We start from the raw sequence: 21,749 nt of genomic DNA on the forward strand, positions 1-21,749 counted from the left end.
TCAAATGATTAAGAGACAAAATCTGCATTGTAGATGTGCTTAAAATTAGGTTAACGTGGAGACGGTGAGTTGAAAGACTACCTGAAATAACTTCAGAAGTTTCACAAATAAATCTGAGATATGGATAAGAGGACCTATTGCTTCTCTCTTTTTTGAGACTTATGTGCAGTGATTCTGTAAGTGAGGCTATTTCTTTATCAGCCACACAAGTTTGTAATATGCTTCCTTTGTTCCTGCCAAGTTGAAGGCAAATTTTGATTACTGGACTACTGGGGAAGAAACAAATGTGTTGGAGCAGAGTGAAACTGCTTAGCCTCGTGAATGTAGTCTGTAATCTGTAGATGGATATGCTTAGATGACTCTACAGCTACAGGCTATAAATACTTCAGAATCATGCAGCTTTACTGAGAGAGCTGGATGCATGTGTAGAGAGAGTGTAGGTGTGATACTGGAGTAGTGAAAGCTGTGCCAGAATCTTACCTTCCCTTTGAATAAATGAGGAAGGCTTTGGATGTTGTGCGTGTTGGAAAGCACTGTAAAAGTGTGTAATTTGTGGCTGTTAATAGAGTGCTTTTTTGGAGGTAGGACTTTGTCCTTTCTGTTGGGATTGGGATTATAGATGTGTACCACCATTATGGGGTTTTTATATGATTGCGTTGCAGTCTCTAGTCGGCAGCTGATGTATCGTTCCTGCGTATGGAGCAGTATGTACCAGCTGAAAATATTTTCTTTAAAGGCTTCCAGTAAAAAGTCAATAAAATAAGTTTTTTTTTTCCTGTGCATCTGGGTAGATTTGGAAGGCCTCATCTGTCTGAATGTATTTTATTAACAAGGCTTGCCCGTGAGATTATCTTCATGGTTTTGCTGCGAACGTAGCACTTAGGTCTAAGCACTTTACAGGGCTGTTACTGTTAAGAAAGATTATTGCAATAATAATTGTAATAGTCCTGTATTTATAGTACCTTAATGACAGGAAATGTGCTATATGTCTTAAGTTATCGATGATGTCATGGATTGACGCATCTCCTATCTTTTTTTACTCCTGTTATTAATGAAATGTGTTTTCTTTTTTCTTTTTGGCAGCAACTGTGCTGATTATGTTACTCAAGTTAAGCTCCTTGTGAGATGTTCCAAACAAGTGTTGTCCTGATGAAAACTTTGTATTTGTTTGTCAGGGTAAATTCCAGGATCGGAAAAAAAAAATAAAATTGAAGGAGAAAAATATATTCTCTCTGTTTTGAGTTAGCCTATATAACTTCTGGACTAAATAAATGTTACATGACTCATGAGATACTGGAGGATAAGAATTTGTGCCTTAGGTTGACCTTTACCGTGTCTTTGTTCCTGAAGGTATTTTACAGCATCTTGTGCTGTTTCTGTTTATTATATAATTAAAATTATCCTTTTTTAATAGTGAGGAAGTCTTAAGAATGTTTTCTAGCATCATTAGCTGCTACATTTCCAAACTAACATATGTTTTCAAGCCTTTTAGTAGTGTTATAGAAGAATGAATATCATCAGTGATTAAAATTTTTGTATGATGTAGTGCAAAAGAGAGGGTTCATGAGATCTTGTTCAGACTATGCAAAGTAAGCTTTATTAAAGTCATATTTAAAATTGAGTCTTAGATTATGTGGGAGACTGAGCCTGTGAGAGGATGGCAATGTTGCTTTCATGAAAAGAGGGTGCAAAGCACATGATAGCCAGGGCGTGCACGCAGCCTCCACAGCACGTGAATGTTGCTGATTGCAGAGCTCCCAACTGTTTATCTAGAGAAGCTGCTTTCTAACATCTGCCAGTTACAGTAGATGTTCTTTTACCTTTAGCTTGATAACTTTCTTCTATTTCTACGTATGTGTTCTTTTCTGCCTTTTCTTCTCCCCTCATTTTTCACCTTAGCAGCAAGTCATACAAAAAGGAAGAAAGAAGCTTGCATTAGGTATCTTAGGTATCCCAATTTTAGTCCTATCCCAATAGGCCGGAGCTTCAAACTGATGAAACATCAAAAGGAGTGATTCAGAAAAAGGAGGGGTTTATCCATAATAAGCCCAAACTGGACAGATTGGCACAGTGTGGCATTCATAGAAGTGTTATTCATGTGATGTATATAGTCTTTAAAATGCTAAAAAAGTGGAAGTTCAGCAGAACAGCAGATCTGTCTCTCTTACAATATGACACTTAAAATACAAGATTAAAACAACAGTAAAGTTGACTTCCTAGAAGGGGAGAGACAGAATTTGAAGTATTAACAATTTGACAGTTCCCTTTTGGTTCTCATAATATTATTATGTACATCAAGCTGCATGAACTGAGGCTGCAACACAAAGATGCCTTTGAGTTAGAAGAGGGGGGCTGTGGAGACATGCAGTGTAGTGGTGTAGTTTTGTGCCTGTGTGTTCTGTAGCCTGCATGCACAGATAGTAGAAACCCAGATGAAAGATCCTAGTGGTAGAGTTAGAGCCTTCTATAGATAACATATATGTGAAGAAAAAAAATAAGCTTGAGAGGCATATGGGAGTAGAGCATGATGCCAGACATTGCCTGCACCTCATTTGTATGCCTGTATTCTTGTGACTCTGGTGATCTACTTGAAAAAAACTTAAGTGCAAAGCTAGGCTTTAATTCTCAGTGGGTTCAGTTGACTGTGGCAAGCACAAAACGTGGCTAAATGAGAAAATATAATGCAGGCAAGTCTTCAGGAAGTGTCCAATCTGAGGAGTCAGGGTTCTGTTTCCTGAAAAAGTGTGATCATTGTTTTAAGATTAATTTAAAGGAAGAAGTCTCTCCAGGTGGCTTTATCCGTTTTGTTTTCAGGAAGAGAAAACCACAAGGTGTTTGAGAAATGAAATGCTTTTGTAAAACACTAATTCATTCTATTTGTTTTTTTGTTTGCTTATTTATTAATGGCAGTGTACATGTATATTCTTGTTCATTACCATACTTTTCTTAATGCATCAAGTGATGTGTCGGGCTTTTATAGAGGGACTAGCCAGAGTCCCCAAAGAATTTTGCAGCTGTGGTCTGGTCCTTGAGGGTGAGTCATGATTCCACACACTGCATAATAGACTGAAATACATAGGAGAGCCTTCCTGGAGTGCGTTTACTTACGAGTTGATAATGTAAATGTAGATGATCATACTTGATATTCCAAAATATATATTCTGACTATGTTTTCAGTGAAGTTTCATTCAAGGTAATGTAAAATCCTAAGGGATGAAGTTGTAGACTATTTTGCTCTTAACAGAGTGGACTTGTTCCAACTTTCTATCTTTTAAAGCAAAGAAGATGGGGTGGGAAATGCAATATGTTCTCTTGCTGTGTTGGTTTTCACCTAAGATTGTCACTGGAGTACTCGGGAACTGAGCACTGAGTATGCTGGTGCCAGTTCTTTCACAGGTTCCCATAGCTCCTTTCATTGGGATATCTTAGTTTGAGCTTTGGTCAATTGTATTTTGAGTGTTTGCTAATAGACATCTTTTCCAGCATGAAACATTGGCCTTGGATATCATTCCTGTGGTAAATCCAAGTGTCATTTGAGAGTGTTGCAGGGTTCTCCTTGCATCTTTAAACATGGTGGCAAAGCACTTGATTACTTCCAGTATTAGCCATAGTGAATAGCCGGAGGGTAAGGATTGCTCTTCTTTGCTTTGCAAATTTGTCAGAAGTTTCTCTCTTCAGGGGCACATAAACACACTCAGTTAGTAAATGACTTTAGGGAAATATTAATTAATGCTGAAAATGCACTCCAACTGGTAATAGGCTACTGGCCTGTATTTTTTTGAAAATTAGTGATTCCTCTTACTTGCACTACCTAGAATGTTGGCAGATTGCAAGAAGAGGGGTTGAACATTGATGTACCAGAAAGTAGGAGACAAATACTAAATTTTAATTACTGTTAAACAGTGAAATTGAGCAGAGGTACTGGTGTGACTGGGAAATGTAGATCTTATACCTTTTTTTCCCCCTCTCTTTTTCTCCCCATTTAGGAGGGCTTTTGAGCTGCTGCTCTGCTGCTGAACAGCATGCAGTCCTTTCGGGAGCAAAGTAGTTATCACGGAAACCAGCAGAGCTACCCGCAGGAAGTGCACGGTTCATCCCGACTGGAAGAGTTCAGCCCTCGCCAGCAGGCCCAGATGTTCCAGAGCTTTGGAGGAGGTGCTGGTAGTGGACGTCGTGGAGCAACAGGAGCCTCTACAGCGATGCCTGGTGAGAGCTCTGGCCATCAGAGCTACCAAGGTTTCAGAAAAGAAGCAGGAGAGTTTTACTATATGGCTGCCAACAAAGATCCAGTGGTGTCAGGAGGGCAGCAGCCACCTCAGCGCAGGCCTTCTGGACCAGTACAGAGCTATGGGCCCCCTCAAGGGAGTAGCTTTGGGAGTCAGTATGGGAATGAGGGACATGTGGGCCAGTTTCAAACACAGCATTCAACCCTTGGGGGTGTATCCCACTACCAACAAGATTATACTGGTCCTTTTTCTCCGGGGAGTGCCCAGTATCAGCAGCAGGCTTCTAGCCAGCAGCAGCAGGTGCAGCAGCTGAGACAGCAGATCTATCAGTCTCATCAGCCTTTACCCCAGGCTTCCAGCCAGTCTGCTTCTAGCACCTCACACTTGCAGCCAATGCAGCGTCCATCCACCTTGCCTTCCTCTGCTTCTGGCTACCAGTTACGAGTGGGTCAGTTCAGCCAACACTATCAACCACCTTCGTCATCCTCCTCCTCCTCTTTCCCCTCCCCACAGCGTTTTGGCCAGTCAGGACAGAATTACGACGGAAGCTACAACGTGAATTCTGGGTCGCAGTATGAAGGCCATGCTGTGGGTTCCAATGCACAGGCCTATGGGACCCAGTCAAACTACAGCTTTCAGACTCAACCGATGAAAAGCTTTGAGCAGTCTAAGCTGCCCCAAAGTGGGCAGCAGGGGCAGCAGCAACAGCACCCACCTCAGCACGTAATGCAGTATTCAAACGCTGCCACCAAGCTCTCTCTTCAAAGCCAAGTAGGACAGTACAGCCAGACTGAAGTTCCTGTAAGGTCACCAATGCAGTTCCACCAAAACTTCAGTCCAATCTCTAATCCATCTCCTGCTGCATCTGTGGTTCAGTCTCCAAGCTGCAGCTCTACCCCTTCTCCACTCATGCCAGGTGGAGAAAATCTCCAGTGTGGGCAAGGCAACATGTCCATGGGTTCTAGAAACCGAATCCTGCAGATGATGCCTCAGCTTAGTCCTACACCATCTATGATGCCAAGCCCCAATGCTCATGCAGGTGGATTCAAGGGGTTTGGGCTGGAAGGACTGCAGGAAAAAAGGCTCACAGATCCAGGGCTGAGCAGCCTGAGTGCTCTGAGTTCTCAAGTGGCCAATCTGCCCAACACAGTCCAGCACATGTTGCTCTCAGATGCCTTGGCACCTCAGAAAAAAAGTTCCAAAAGATCATCCTCTTCAAAGAAGGCCGACAGCTGCACCAACTCAGAAGGCTCCTCCCAGGCAGAGGAGCAACTCAAGTCTCCCATGGCAGAGTCCCTTGACGGTGGCTGTTCTAGTAGTTCAGAGGATCACGGGGAAAGGGTGAGACAGCTGAGTGGCCAGAGCACCAGCTCAGACACCACTTACAAAGGGGGTAATTTAGAGAGACCCAACTCCTCACCAGCACAAGGCTCTCAGAATGAGCCATCAAAACTCAGCAGCAGCCCTGCAGCTAGGGAAGATGTGGCCTCCCCTGATGGGAAGGAAGCTGTGGTGGCTGTGGAAAATGCCCCAAAAGTGAATGAAAAGGCAGTTGGGGTGATTGTCTCCCGGGAAGCCATGACAGGAAGAGTAGAAAAGTCAAGTGGACAAGATAAACCTCCACAAGATGATGCTTCCACAGCCACTCAGGCACCAGCTAGTGCTAGTGGAACAAAAGAAGCCGGGCATGCAGGGACACAGCCAGAAACTCAAGTAGGAAGTAAAGGGAGCAAAGGTGGAGATAACACTAACCATAATGGGGAGGGGAACAGCCAGCCTGGTCATGCAGTTGTTGGGCCAAATTTTCCTGCAAGAACAGAATCTTCCAAGTCTCCTGGCAGTTTAAGATACAGCTACAAGGATAATATAGCAGCTGGTATACAGAGAAATATTGGTGGCTTTCCACAGTATCCTTCTGGTCAGGAAAAGGGGGATTTTCCAGGGCACAGTGAGCGCAAAGGCCGGAATGAGAAGTTTCCTAGCCTCCTACAGGAGGTTTTACAGGGGTACCACCATCATCCAGACAGAAGGTATTCTAGGAACACACAGGAGCATTCTGGGATGGCTGGGAGTTTGGAGGGAGCCATGAGGCCCAATGTTTTAATTAGTCAAACCAATGAATTGACCAATAGAGGCCTCTTAAACAAAAGCATGGGGTCTCTCCTGGAGGGCCCTCACTGGGGTCCCTGGGACAGGAAGTCTGGCAGTGCAGCTCCAGACATGAAGCAGATAAATTTAGCTGATTACCCTATTGCTAGAAAGTTCGATGTGGAGTCTCAGTCTTCTGCCCATGAAGGGGGGGCACTCTCAGAGAGGAGATCAGTGATCTGTGACATATCTCCATTAAGGCAACTTGTAAGAGATCCTGGCCCTCACCCCATGGGGCACATGGGTCCTGAGGCCAGGAGCGGAAGGAGTGAACGTCTTGCCCCTGGCTTGAGCCAGTCAGTAATACTCCCTGGTGGTTTAGTATCCATGGAAACAAAGATGAAAGCTCACAGTGGGCAAATAAAGGAAGAAGATTTTGAACAGTCAAAGAGCTCTGCTAGTCTCAATAATAAAAAAACAGGAGACCACTGTCATCCTGCTGGCATCAAGCATGAATCTTTCCGAGGCAATGCCAGCCCTGGAGCTGCAGTCTCCGATGCTGCTCCAGATTACATTCCCCAGCAGGACAGCAGATCGACACACATGAGACGAGCACCTGGCAGAACTGGAAGGGGTAAATCACCCTCTCAATATCAGGATCTTGCTGATAAGCTGAAAATGTCACCAGGCAGAAGCAGAGGCCCGGGGACAGATCTGCATCACATGAACCCACACATGACACTGTCTGAAAGAGTTAGCAGGGGTTCCTTACATTCTGTTTACCCTCAGAATTCAGAAGGCCCTTCTCTGGCTTCAGCATATCACACAAATGCTAGGCCTCATGCTTTTGGTGACCCCAACCAGAGTTTGAATTCCCAATATCATTACAAGAGACAGATATACCAGCAACAGCAAGAAGAATACAAAGATTGGGCAAGCAGCACTGCTCAGGGTGTGATTGCTGCAGCTCAGCACAGGCAGGAAGGGGCAAGGAAGAGCCCAAGACAACAGCAGTTTCTGGAACGAGTAAGGAGTCCTTTAAAAAATGACAAGGATGGAATGATGTACCTTCAAGGTAGCTCCTACCATGACACGGGAAGCCAGGAACCTGGGCGCTGTGTTATGGGGAGTGATGGTACTCAGAGCAAATGCACCGAACTGAAACACGGCAACCAGAAGTTGCAGCATCACGAATCTGGTTGGGACCTCTCTCGGCAAACTTCTCCTGCCAAAAGCAGCGGCCCTCTTGGAGCAGCCAACCAAAAAAGATTTTGCCCTCAAGAAAGCGATGGGCATCGACGAGAGGAATCTGCAGATTTGCCCAAGCCTAGCAATGCTATGCTCAGGCTCCCTGGCCAGGAAGACCAGTCTCCTCAAAATCCATTAATTATGAGGAGGAGAGTCCGTTCTTTCATCTCACCTATCCCTACCAAAAGACAGCCACATGATATGAAGAACAGTGGCAGTGAAGATAAAGGGCGACTGATGCCTTCAGCAAAAGAAGGAGCTGATAAAACATACAACTCCTATGCCCATTCATCTCAAAGCCAAGATACTGGCAAGTCAGTTGCAAAGGGAGATTCCTTCAAGGACCTGCCAAGTCCCGATAATAGGAATTGTCCTGCTGTTTCCCTCACAAGCCCAGCTAAGACCAAAATACTGCCCCCAAGAAAGGGGCGAGGATTAAAACTGGAAGCTATTGTTCAAAAAATTACATCTCCCAATATTAGGAGAAGCGTTTCTACCAACAGTGCTGAAACTGGTCCAGATACTGTCACTCTTGATGACATCCTGTCCCTTAAGAGTGGACCTGAAGGAGGAAATGCGGCTGGACATGGACCAGAGGCTGAGAAGAGAAAAGGAGAGATGTCAGATCAAGTGGGGCCAGCAAGCCAGGATACAGCTGGTGAAAAAACTCTTCCAAGATCTTCAGAAGAGTGGCAAAGCAGTGAGGAGGATAAAAACAAAAAAGAGGTCCCTGAAGCTGCGAGTGTTGGTAAAGAAGGAGCGGGATCCAGTGCAGCACCACCACCTTCTCAGAAGTCAGGTGGTCAAGGAAGGTCTGATGGATCTGTAAGTGGAGCTGGAACTCTGACCTTTTCTGACCCAAAAGCAATTTCCCCTTCCAGTGCGTTTATTTCTGAACCAAATCCAAAGTCTGAGGAAAAAGACGGAGATGTGACAAACATTTCACCCAAGCCAGATGGTTTCCCTCCAAAGGGATATTTCCCCTCTGGAAAGAAAAAGGGGAGGCCAATTGGGAGCGTGAACAAGCAGAAGAAGCAGCAACAGCAGCAGCAGCAGCTGCCCCCGCCCCCACCACCCCCACCAGTCCCGGCACAGTCTGCAGAGGGGGTGAGCGCTGGTGAGCCAAAGCCCAAGAGGCAAAGGAGGGAGAGGCGAAAACCTGCAGCACAGCCACGGAAGCGGAAGCCTAGACGAGCTGCTCCCATTGTGGAGCCTCAAGAACCAGAGATCAAGCTTAAATACGCTACCCAGTCTGTAGATAAAACTGACTCCAAGAATAAGTCCTTTTTCCCTTATATTCACGTGGTAAACAAGTGTGAATTAGGCGCTGTGTGCACAATCATAAATGCGGAGGAAGAGGAGCAGAACAAATTGGTGAGGGGTCGGAAAGGACAGAGGTCTTCAACACCCCCTCCTAGCAATGCGGAGAGCAAAGTGCTGCCCACCTCAACTTTCATGCTGCAAGGCCCTGTAGTAACAGAGTCTTCTGTCTTAGGGCATCTGGTTTGCTGCCTGTGTGGCAAATGGGCCAGCTATCGTAACATGGGTGACCTCTTTGGTCCTTTCTACCCCCAGGATTACGCAGCTACCTTGCCCAAGAACCCGCCTCCAAAGAGGGCCACAGAAATGCAGAGCAAGGTCAAGGTACGGCACAAAAGTGCTTCTAATGGTTCCAAGACAGATACGGAAGAGGAGGAGGAACAGCAACAACAGAAGGAACAAAGAAGCCTCGCTGCTCATCCCCGCTTTAAGAGGCGGCACCGCTCTGAGGACTGTAGCGGAGCCTCTCGGTCACTTTCAAGGGGAGCTTCTTGTAAAAAAGCAACCACTGACGGTGGCAGTGGCGGTGAAAAGACTCCTTTGGACTCAAAACCCTCTATGCCCACTTCAGAAGGTGGCACTGAGCTGGAGTTACAAATTCCTGAACTACCTCTTGACAGCAATGAATTTTGGGTCCACGAGGGTTGTATTCTCTGGGCCAATGGGATCTACCTGGTCTGTGGCAGGCTCTATGGGCTGCAGGAAGCTGTGGAGATTGCAAGAGAGATGGTGAGTACCTGACCTTGCTATACAAAATTATTTTCTTTCATTTGCAATGTATATACACCATTTGGAGTACCATTTTTCCTTGCTCTTCTCTCATGTCCGAAACAATAATTTTTTTTATCCTAAATAAATCTCTAGTGATGTCCTTTTGATGGCTTCCTTTAGATCTCTGGCACACCTCATCAGACAGATTTTTTTGGACATCAGAAAGCTGGATACTCATTACCTAGTGAGAGTTCTGCATGTCCAAAGGCTTTTTCATGGCTGCAGTGATCTTTTTTCCACTCCTTATTCTATCCTGGTAGATATTTAATATTCTCTAGGGCTCTTCTTGGAGTTGTACACTGAAAGGACAAGTGGCAGCAGAAACAAATTGCAGCAAAGAAAATTCCAGTTCAGTTAGGCAAAAAGTTTCAGTGGTCAGACATTGGTTTGAGGGAGGAGAAATGACAGAAAAGATGTGGAATTTCCTGGTTTTGGAGATGCACAGATTTGACTAGGCAAGGCCCTAAGCAACACACTTTACATCTGAAGTTGGATCTAGCTTCAAAGTTGGTTCTGCTTTCAGCAGGGGTCCTTTCCAATGTCAGTTACTCTGCACCTGTAATACATATTACACAACTTTAGGAGAATTTACAGCCCTTACAAAGTAAGGTGAAATGTGGGTGGGTTTAGTACTGATGAATTCAGTATTGATTATATCATGAACGATACTGATAACTGACCAGAGTGAGTATACAGTGAGTAAGAAGATGTAGGTAAAATTTAAGCAGGCACAAAGAAAGAACTTTGTTCACAACCACCTAGTTGTGGATGGAGCCACTCACTGTTCTCGATTTCCTGAGGCAGAAGCTGATGCTTTAAAACCACAGTTGGGTGGCTTGCTTTGCCATTATCAGTATCCTTCATCCTTTCATTTATGGTTATCTTTTCCGTATTGTGCTCTGTCCTGGGTCAGACCATGGAACAGACAGGGGACTACTTTTTCCTGTGGCCTTGAGGTTCTTCCTTTTCTGAACAGTGTTGGGATCCAGTTTTTATCTTCTTTCCTCTATCTTGTTACATACAGCATGCTTGCTTCCTCCCCATGAGTTTTTTCCTCTTCAAGTTTGATTCCTGGCTTGTTCTGAATGTTCTTTGACAGTAATTACATGCTTCTTTGCCCTGACTTGATTTGGCTTGTGTTCTTGTTTCTGGCCTCTCATTAAACATAGTCAGTTAATTTCATTTGGTTTTCATCGAGCCATGTCTGCGTGCTTGTTCTGATCCAACTGCTGAATTTCTTATCTCTGGTAATTGCAAGGCTTCTTTCAGAATCTCCACCACCATTTGCATTCTACTTGCAATGTAGCCGTGCTTTCATATGTCTTGTAGTTCACCAGTATTTTGAATTTGGATCTCTCCAGCCTGATTTTCTCTTTTTACTGTTTTTAGGGTATGTCTTTCATTTATGATTCTAGTTTTCCCAATAGCAAATGCCTTGTCTGCAGGTTCTTGAACTGCTTGAGTTGCCCTTCAGAGATCTTTCTTGTGTTCCTGTACCTGCAAAGGACATAAACCCAGCAGAAACATACTGTGCTGAGAGGCTCTAATCCAACTTGTTAAATAGTAGCCTGTTATCCACATTTTTATATGGGTTTTGCATGTTGTTTGACATCTACTTCTTTCTCTGCATGGGATCTTGATGACTTTATGATTGAATACATTTTGGCCTACCCTTTATCACTTTCTTCCAACTGTTGCAATCATCTTCTCACAAGAAGAATATTTTTTCTTCCTCTTAACCCTTATGGCACCATACAAGAGCATCTCCTTATTTTTCTTGAACTTTGTGTTCTTTTTCTCTACCTCTGCCCTTTAATCACCTGCTCAACTCCTGTCTTTTCTTTTCCCTCACAATACCTGTAGACATGTTTCTCATTTTTTTTCAAAAAAGAAGTGTACAAAATGCCTGTAGCCTCTCTTGCTTTTGCAACTGCCTCTTAATTTCCTTTCTCTTTTTTCATCTCAAAATTCTTTGAGCGCATTGTCCAGAGCTCTTGTCCTCCACCGTGGCTTCAATAGTGCTCTACTACAATTGTAATCAGTGTTTACGGTGATCTCTTCCCAGCTAAGGTTCAGATCCAGTACTTTTTTCTGTCAACTACATTGTCACTATCAGCTATGCTGCTTTTGGAGTGTTGTTCCACTTTTGTTTTCCATCTGTGTCTTCTTTTGATTACCTCCTTGCTTTCCACTGTGTTTTGCTGAAGGTGTTGTTCATTACTTCAGGCTTTTTCTGTGGGGTTCACTGAAGTTTTGCTTGTTCTTTCCTTGCCTTTATCCTGAAATGCCATGCTTTTGAGTAGCTTTTGGTAATTGAACCACTTTCTTCCAGAGCCTTGTAGAGCTTCTGTTTTTGCTCCAGATTCACGTTCTTCTGGCACAAACTTAAAAATTGTTATTTAATTCATAGGGAGTTCTCAGACTCTCACTTTAAAATATGGCTTTTAACCTACATCATACTTCATCCATTGTCTGCCATTTTTTTCTGATTTTCATGTCACTCAAATTCACAATCTCATTTGATTTTAAAATTATTTCTTCCTAACCCTTCTTACTTTTTGTGTATGAAAAGTAATATGTAGCCTTTTAATGTTCTCCATTGTTCTGTCTAGGTCCATTTTTAACCTAGTTATAAGACTGAACTTTCAGAGTTAGAGACCATTATCTTGTGTGTGCACTTTGTTTTGTTATAGAATCAAAAAATGGCTTGAGTTGGAAGGGACCTTAAAGGTCAACCCCCTTGCTGTGGGCAGGGACACCTCCCACTAGAGCAGGTTGCTCAGAGCTCTATCCAACCTGGCCTTGAATACTTTCCAGAGATGGAGCATCCACAACTACTCTGGTGCCTCACCACCATCACAGTAAAGAATTTCTTCCTAATGTCTAATCTAAACCTATTTCAATTTGAAACCCCTTGTCCTGTCACTACATGCTCTTGTAAAAACTCTCTCCATCTTTTTTGTAGGCTCCCTTCAAGTACTGGAAGGTCACAATTAGATCACTCCAAAGCCTTCTCTTTTCCAGGCTGTACAATTCCGATTTTCTCAGCCTTTCTTCATAGTAGAGGTGCTCCATCCCATTAATCATTTTGATGACCCTCCTCTGGACTTACTCCAACAGGTCCACGTCCTTCCTGTGCTGGGACCCCAGAGCTGGATGCAGCACTGCAGGTGGGATCTCACCAGAGCAGAGTAGAGAGGCAGAACCCCCTCCCCCAACCTGCTGCCCAGGCTGCTTCTGGTGCAGCCCAGGATACACTTGGCTTTCTGGACTGTGAGCTCACATTGCTGGGTCATGTCCAGCCTCTCATCCATCCACCAGCACCCCCAAGTCCTTGGGCTGCTCTCGATCTGTTCATCCCAGAGCCTTCATCAATAGTGGGGTTTCCCCCACCCAGGTGGGCCCACTTTCTGAGCTTGCCCAGATCCTTCTGGATGGCATCCCATCCTTCAGGTGTGTCACTGCACCACTCAGCTTGGTGTCATCTGCAAACTTGCTGAGGGTGCACTCGATCCCTCTGTCACTGATGAAGATATTAAATAACACTGGTCCCAGTACAGACCCCTGAGGGACACCACTGGTCACTGCTGCCCATTGGGACTCTGAGCCATGGACCATCATCCTTTGGATGTGACCATCCAACCAATTCCTAATCCACCGAACAGTCCACCCATCAAATCCATCTCTCTCCAGTTTAGAGAGAAGGGTGTTGTGGGGGAATGTGTCAAAGGCTTTGCAGAAGTCCAGAGAAATTACTTCTGTAGCCCTTCCCTTATCCACTGATGTAATCACTCCATCATTGAAAGCCCCTAGGCTGGTCAGGCAGGATTTTCCCTTGTGGAGCTGTGCTGGCTGTCCCAAATCACCTCCCTGTCCTCCATGTGCCTTAGCATAGCTTCTAGGAGGATCTGTTCCATCATCTTCCCAGGTGCAGAGGGGAGGCTGACAGGTTGGTAGTTCCCCAAGTCCCCCTTTCTACCCTTTTTAAAGATGTGTTCCCTTTTGTCGGTCACCTGGGACTTCACCTGATTGCCATGACTTTTCAAATATCGTGGAGAGTAGCTTGGCAACTACATCAGCAAGTTCTCTCAGGAATCTGGGATGCATCTGAACCAGGTCCCATAGAGGTTCTGCACAGTCGGGTTCCTCAGGTGGTCATGAACCTGATCTTCTCTTACAGAGTAGGAGGGACTTTGCTCCCCCAGTCCTCATCCTGTCATCCATCCACTCAAGGGGCGTGGGAAGGGAGGTTGCCATTGAAGAGCGAGGCAAAAAACTTAAGCACCTCAACCTTCTCCTTGTCTGTTGTTATCTGTTCACCAGGATTGGTTATCAGAGGGGGTACAACCAGCAGTTCCCCACTCAGCCACGCCAGTTTCTTGCCTTCCTTGCCTGATTTCTTGCTGCTGGGGATTGCTAGCTCTTGTACTCTATGAGAGACTTCCTTAAAGATCTGACTCATTTTCACTCCCTTGTCCCTGAGGGCAGTCTCCCAAGGGATCCTATTGACTATCTCCTTGAAAAGCTGGAAGTTTGCTTTCCTGAAGTTCAGGGGCCTAACTGTACTCCTTCAGTCCCCCGGGACTGCAAACTCCACCAGTGCGTAATCACTGCAGCCCAGGCTGCCTCCGATCTTGACATCCTCGGTTAGTTTGCTTCCATTGTTGACCATCAAATCCGATACTGCGTCCTGTCTGGTAGGACTCTATCACCTGGCTCAAGAAGTTATCCTCCATGCATTCCAGGAGTCTCCTGCATTGCCTACAGCTTGCTGTGCTACTTTTCCAGCAGATGTCCATGTGGTGGAAGTCCCCCAGCAGGAAGAGCCTGCAAGCACGATGTCTCCTGGAGTTGGAGCAGGGAGGCTTTGTCGATAGGTTCCCCTTGATCAGGTGGTCTGTAGTAGACTCCAACCACGAGGTTCCCTTTGTTGCCTCAGTCTCTGATTTTTACCCACAGGCTTTCAGTATGCTCATGGCTGTTGTTCAGAGACAGCTCTTCACAGTTAGTTCTCCTCTTCATGTAGAGGGCAACCCCTCCACCTCTTCCTTTCCTGTCTCTTCTGAACAGCCCATAGCCATTGATATTCGCACTCCAGTCACGGGATTTGTTCCACCAAGTTTCACCTTTCTAGAGAAACACCCCTTAATTCCTTTGAGCTATTTCCCTGCTGTTTCCCTGTTGGCTTCTGTTACCTCAGGAGTCCCTGACTCATCTCTGTAAGACTGCAAGTGTGATCCAGTGTGGCCAGTGCATTTCAGTCACTGGCAGAGCACCCTCATTAGCATCCTGTCCTGTAACCTTTGCATCTCATCCCACACCTTGCAAGAGACAACCTTGATACTGTCTCCGTCCCCAATCACAGCGTTTAAAGCTCTCTGTCTCATGCATTACATCCATAAGAGTAAGCCATCTACCTCTGGGACAAATAATGGAAAAGGTTTAATGCTAGCATTATTTTCTCCTTAACTTTTTTATCCTATTGTAGCAAACTGTTGTGCTGGGTTCTCCTCTGGAAGCAGCATATCCTCCCCCTTTCCGTTAGACGAGGGTTACATGCAGCACCAGGATGGCCATCAGGATATTCAAAGCTGTACCTGCTGGAAGCCATCCCCAGGCAGTGGAAAGGCTCCCTTGAGCCCAAGACTCTTGACCCGCTGCCTGAGGAAAGCCTTCTGGCTCACACAACTGATTTCTTATGCTTGCTGCATATGCTTTTTCTTTTCCTCTTCCGTGCTTTGCCAGTGCATTTTCTTTTTTTCCCTCAGACATGCAGTTTGATACTGTGTCGTGGAAAAGCAGATGTGCAAACTGTGTAGCTTCTTGCTAGCAGGAGAGTGTAGACCTGTGTGTGCACCAGCATACAGGAATCTAGCCCTTAGATTTGGTCTATGGGTAAGGAAGGACAGTAGTGTATGGCATATGAGGGGTCATGAGCCTGGAAGTGAATAATTCATGTACGTAACTCATTCTGTGCAAATTAAATACTGCCATAACTAAAACTTATGTAAACTGTCTGTAGTACCCACAAAGGGTAAATATGCACCAAATTTAAACTATATCTGTACCATTAAGTGAGTTGAAATATTTTCTTTAGAGATCTGGCTCTACTGCTGTTGTTTACACAACATTTTAGTATGGAAATAGGAAACGTGAACTTCTAGTTATAGGCCATTGACGTAGAGGTAGTGACATAAGTAACCCGTCCTGTGTTTCTTCTTCTCATACAAGCTCACCTGTTTTTTCTCACTCATTATAGCCTTTTTATCAAAAGACTTGTTTCTCATTTGCTTTCCAGAATCAGAAAATAATTTTTCTTGTTAAATTGTTTTCCATTTCTTTTTTGAATAATGTCTGTGTCTTACTGCAGTATTTTTGAGAACAGCCCCATAGTCAGTCTCGAGAAAGGATTAGAACATATGTGAAGTTGCTCAAAGATGAAATTGTACCAGATGCTCTAGAAGAATTTGAGATGAGAAGGTATTACCAAACTGTGAAGTGGCTCTCCTGATCTTTGAGCTTTCCTCGTAGTCTCTTTTCACCTTGGACTGAAAACTGTTGGGAGCGTGTTATCTTCTAAGCAGCAATCCAAGTAGTTTCCAAAGTGCTAGAATCTGCCTTTCTTGAAGGCCAAAAGGTGTTCCTCTTACTCTAGCCTTTCTAAAAGGCTTTTTGGTTCTGAGAATGTGAATAGCTGATCAGATTAATTGAGCTGCTTCAGATGCAGAATGACTTCATCCTTCTCCTTATTTTGAGGCTTAAATGAGATACCCCAGCAGATGTTAATAGTTTGTTAAACCATAGTAGGGGTGCTAACTGGCTGCCTTGGAGTTAGACATTTTTTGTTCCAAGGCTAATAATGAAATCTTGAACTGAAAAAAAGCTGTATCCCTAGTGCTGGGTGATCCCATTGCCTATAAAATGCTTTCTTTCAGCTGCTGAAGGTGGCCAGACAGTTTCCTATCTTGTTTATTTTCTCCTTGATTTTCTCCTAATGAGGAGCTCACTTTTGTGGAAGTTGAAATATTGGTTAGCTTTGAAACTGGCAAAACTGTGGGGACACTTTGGTAGTTGTCAGCAGATTTAATGTTCAAAAGAATTGATGGGTCTTTATTCTCAGTATTAAATATAAGAAGCTGTAAGTGAAGAACAATGCAGAGAACATTCTTTGTGTTAGGTTGAATCCAAGATAGTTCTGCTGTTGTTTTTTAAAAAGCTGTTCACTAGGAGGTGGTGTGCTGTTCCTTAATTTATTTTTTTTAATAAAACATGGGTTTTTTCCAAGGCAGAGACTCTGGCCTAGTACACGTATTCTGGTTGGTGTTTTTTGGGGGGTTTCTTGTTTGTTTGGATTTTTTTCTTCTCCTCCCGCACCCTTGTCAGAATTGACCTTGCTGAAGGTAAATGTGGCTCTTGTTCCTGCTAAGAGTGCTCTGTGAAGAAAAAGCTTGTTTATCCCACTTTTAAAGATCTCTTTTAAAAGGTCTAAAAAATGTAATGCTTTTCTCTTTGGCCTCTGCATCATTCACAGCTTGAGAAATCTTTTAATCCTTTTACATGGAGAGAAGTCCTTGGGACCTGTTTCCTTTGTTGCTTCTTTTTGAAAACATCGTCTTGAGTTTCAGTCAGGTGAACTTCAGAGTAGCAAATGGTGAAGGGTAAAATCTTCCTGTGACTACAGTATAACAGAAGTTGATTCTGGGCTTTCTCTCACGAATCTGGAACTTTGTCCATCCAGCTCTTCATGAACTATCTTGCAAAGCCCCCTGCTTACCTGAAGTGGAGCAATCTGTCTACTTTAGGACTGTTACCAAGCCTGTTTTGAAGGTCTGACCTTGGTGAAGGTTCTTAAAAAACATGTGTGGTCTTAGAGGAGTTGAGAACCTAAATGCATGTATCCCTGCAGTGGCAGTCTTCTGGCTCATGTTGAGTGCATCTTAGTTAGTTGTAGGATTAGAAGTAGGTTTGCATATGCTATCCACATCTCACAGAGAACAGCTGATTTCACACAGGAAGGTTGTTCTTTACCACTTAAGATATGGTGGCAGGTCAACTGTCAGGAATCTTATCTGTGGAATTCTGTGCCATAGAGAAAATAAGGGTTGCCTTTCTGTAATATTTTGTTTACTCTGTTGCTTTCACAAAACCATTTTCTTTCGTTTGCCTCTACCATTCTGGACCCTAGCTGCAAGTTGGGTAAAGAAAGGTGCCTACAGGGATTACTAGGAATTAAGCTATTTATATTCTCAAATTTGGGAAATCAAAACCTAACGAGAATGCTCCCACGCTCTGTAAGTAATTGCTTATAAATGGTTCCTAGCTGCGTAGCTAATCAAATGCCTAAGCCAGGGAATCAGTATGAACTGGGAAAATTGTGGAAGGTTAGCTACCTTTGGCAAAACAAAGCAAAACAGTTTCTAGCCCCAGAAACCTGCATAGTGTAGCACCATACGAGGACAAAGGTGTCAGTTTATTCTGAATGCCTCATTTGGCACAGGTGGATTTTGTTATCCCTAAGCCAGACCAGGAGGGGGTTGCTGTCATGAGGAGTGATCCTACTTTATCCTCTTTGCAAGCTGCTTGTTTCCACTGTTTCACTTGTGCTAGATCTACCAACTGTGCATTTGCACAGTGGGTTGATTTTTAGCCAGCTAATCCATCAGAAGACTAGCTTGGGGTGGGGGATCTTTGTGCCAGATCAGCCGTCTGACTCCGCTTACCCTCTGAACCATGTTTGCTACATCTGAGAGGGCCTTTCCATGGTAATTATAACCATTAGTGCAAGTTAACTGTCACACAAAATTGTGCCCAGGTGACACCAACACTTGAAAGTGTTTTAGGCCTACAGTACTACTGTTTGATAGTGCTGGGAGATGAATGTCAAGCTTTTATTCGTCATCCCTGTTTTTAAAGAAGAAAAATGTGCAGAACGTGGTATTTTTTTCTTTTTTTTTCTTCCCCCTGCCACCTGCAAAAAACTCCTAAGTTAAGTTCTGTATCGGGTAAGGGCTCAGCTGGAATAACCTGCTGCTTCAAGGGTGACATGGCTGACAAACACAGGAAGGAACACCTGTGTTTCTTACACCCAGATTTGTACTAGTAGGGAGACAATTCCAGAGTAGGAAGAGGTGACACTGCAGCTTATTAAGTTTTCACTGTGGGGGCAGGGAAACCAGTGATGAATTTAAAATCTGCTTGTTAGCAGTGGTTAGAAAAAGAGGTGTTTTGAGAGAGTTGTCTGCTTGTTTTTGTCTCTGGCAACAGCATTTAGTATGATTTAACCACTCAGATGAGAACTGCCACAGAATCTTGAGGCACTTTTTACAACTGTCCCTAAACGGGCTGAATTCCTGTTTTTCACTAACAGAGTGTGCCCAAATACCTGATGGTCTGAGCTGGAAATGCACACACTCTAGTGTATTCGTTTTCATTCCTCAGGAAATGGCAGCATCTTTAATATTCTTCTGCAGTGTTACAAAAATAAGGAAGCATGAAATTATGGGTGGAGAAGAAATTCTGAAAGACAGGCTGAATAATGAACTTCAGATTTGGTTTTCTCAGAAAGGCATTACCATCTGCTGTGCTACTGAAGCTCTGTGCTGTCATGACTCCTGGTCTATAAGAGTGTGCTGCCACAGAGATGAGAACCTGGTTGTATCTCAGTTCACTGCCTTCCTCTGGTGGGGACCTAGAAGTGTGAATCACTAGTGCTACAGCAATTGGTAGCTCACAGGAGCTCTGTGGATTGGTATCCCAAGCCTTAAATGCTAACGAAGTGAGCAGGTGGAATCCACATGTACATTTCTGATGCAAATATTTCAATGTCTTAAATGATTGGAAGGCAGGAATTACATTTGTGAAATGAAGTTGTTTTTCGTTGACTTTGTTGTGAATAGAAGTCAGGTAAATCTGGTGCAGTGTGTTGGTGATCATGGACTGTAGGTGACAAGAAGCACATTTTAGCACATCTTAGTTGAGGTCTCAACCATAAAGGTGATACTGGTAAGAGGAAAGACTCCAGTATCAACCCTTTTGTATGGAGACGAGAGAAGATGAAGTGTAGGCAGGGAAGTAATTTCTGTTCATCTTTACTAGCAGACTCCTTTGTCATTGGTGTATCCCAAAGTATAAGCATTTTGTCTGTGCTTGTATGTGGTTTTATATTTTACTACTTGTCTTGCATGTGGAGTGAAGAAAGCAGAAAATAGATTTACTGACAATAGGGCGTTGGGAAAGAATTAAATGTTTACCCACTTCTACTAGTTGTAGCCAGGAGCACTGGAAACTTGTATGTAAAAAGCAGCTTGCTCGTCCCACAGTTGTGGCCTTTCTGTAAAGCATCAGGGATCCTCATAATCTATGTACAGTTCTCATTTAAAAATACATTTAAATAACTTAATTTCAAAGAAGCTCTTCCAAATGTGAATGGGGCCTTCTCTGTGCAGGAGATTTCTAAACAAAGCTTTAGAGCTTTTTGACTGGCCATCCTCAAGCACAATCTTTTTTTGTAAGATTTAAATTGCCTGTTACTGTAGAGGGCCAAACTCCTGCTAAATTCTCAATAGTGAGTGGGTGCAATCCATTTATATGTCATTTTAGCTTGAATCTTTCTAAGCTGTGCTGCTAAAAGGTTGTTAAGATTCCCCAAAATTTTGGAGGAGAGTTGTTGTGCTATTGGTATTTTGTTTTGCTAACTTAAGCTGAACCAATTTTCTTAAACTTAGACTAATTCCAGATGTTTATCACTTGAACTGTATTCCCTTACCTTCATTAGAATAATGCTACTAACAAATAAGTTTATTCTGCTCCATGCCACTGAGTTTAAAATTATCTATATTTGATTACAACTAGGCAAAAATGCAGACTTAAAAATATTTTTCCTGATTTTTTGGGGAAAAAAAGTTATTTCCTTTTTTTATCTTTCATCTTTCATATTCAGTTTGATAAGAGGTTAATTTCTGAAGGTAAGAATTCATGACTTTCTTTTATATAATATGGGTTATTAGAATTGCGTTCTGTCTTTTGTAAGACCTTTTTAAATAAAAAAACTTCACAGTTTTTCCATTTCATTCTTAAAATAAGCATTACCCTGAATCCTTTGATCAGTGAATAAGTAAAAATAATACGTCAACTATAATAGTAGTGTGCTACCATTCATAATAAAGGAAAGCTCTCCAAACACTGCAGTGCAAACCGAGTTCATAAAAAGCCATCTAAACATAATGCTTTGTGCAGTGGCCAGACTGGGGTAGGAATGACACAGGCAAAACTGGGACACTTAGTGATGGTGGTGTGAGAATTCCTTAAAATCATGGAATCATAGGATAGTTTGGACTGGAAGAGACCTTAAAGATCACCTCGTTCCAACCCCCCTGCCATGGGCAGGGACACCTTCCAATAGACCAGGTTGCTCGAAGCCACATCCAGCCTGGTCTGGAACTCTTCCACAAATGGGTCATCCACAATTTCTCTGGACAGCGTTCCAGTGCCTCACCCTCACAGTAAAGAATTTCTTTCCAACATCTAATCTAAGTCTCCCTTCTTTAGTTTAAAGCTGTTCCCTCTTGTTCCGTCACTACCTGCCCCTGTAGAAAGTCGCTCTCCATCATCTTTTATAAGTCCGTTTTAGGTACTGGAAGGGGCTGTGAGGTCTCCCTGGAACCTTCTCTTCTCCAGGCTGAACAACCCCGGCTCTCTGTCTGTCTTCATAGGAGAGATGCTCCTGTTCTCTGATCATCTTTGTGGCTTTATAGAAAGCAGATTTTAAACTTTTTTTCTTTTCAAAAATAAATTTTCATCTGTCTGTCCGTTATAAACCTAGTTATATAACCTCGATATATTTTTTAATTAGAGAAATAAGTTCTGAAAGAGGGTAGATTAATTTCCCTAGATTTAGAAAGATGAGTAAAAATAAAACTGAAGTATGATGAGTATTCGTGTAATAATTTTAGAAACTACAGCAAGATTATAACTAGTTTTTTTTCCTGAAAGAATGTTGCTCTGCAGAGACAAGAAATGCAGAAGAGAGGTTCTTTCTGTGAAGCATATTTTGCCTGAGGTTATGGAAGAAGCCAGGAAAGGAGTTTGAGTTTCCTG

General features: G+C 43.5%; 1 protein-coding gene across 8 annotated transcripts in view; it reads left to right on the plus strand.

Annotated features, from left to right (window-relative positions):
* TCF20 (transcription factor 20) overlaps nucleotides 1-21,749 on the plus strand; it is a 136,424-nt gene that overhangs the window by 85,305 nt on the left and 29,370 nt on the right. For all 8 annotated transcript variants that reach the window (XR_001876862.1, XM_017827637.1, XM_017827642.1 and 5 more), the window contains one exon: nucleotides 3,987-9,611. Coding sequence is in view for 7 of the 8 variants with exons in the window: in XM_017827637.1 (XP_017683126.1) it covers nucleotides 4,023-9,611 (5,589 nt within the window). In the remaining variant the exon portion in view is untranslated. The remainder of the gene's footprint in view (nucleotides 1-3,986; nucleotides 9,612-21,749) is intronic.

The sequence above is a fragment of the Lepidothrix coronata genome, unplaced genomic scaffold (assembly GCF_001604755.1).
Source record: "Lepidothrix coronata isolate B3197 unplaced genomic scaffold, Lepidothrix_coronata-1.0 Scaffold141, whole genome shotgun sequence".
NCBI classification, from domain to species: domain Eukaryota; kingdom Metazoa; phylum Chordata; class Aves; order Passeriformes; family Pipridae; genus Lepidothrix; species Lepidothrix coronata.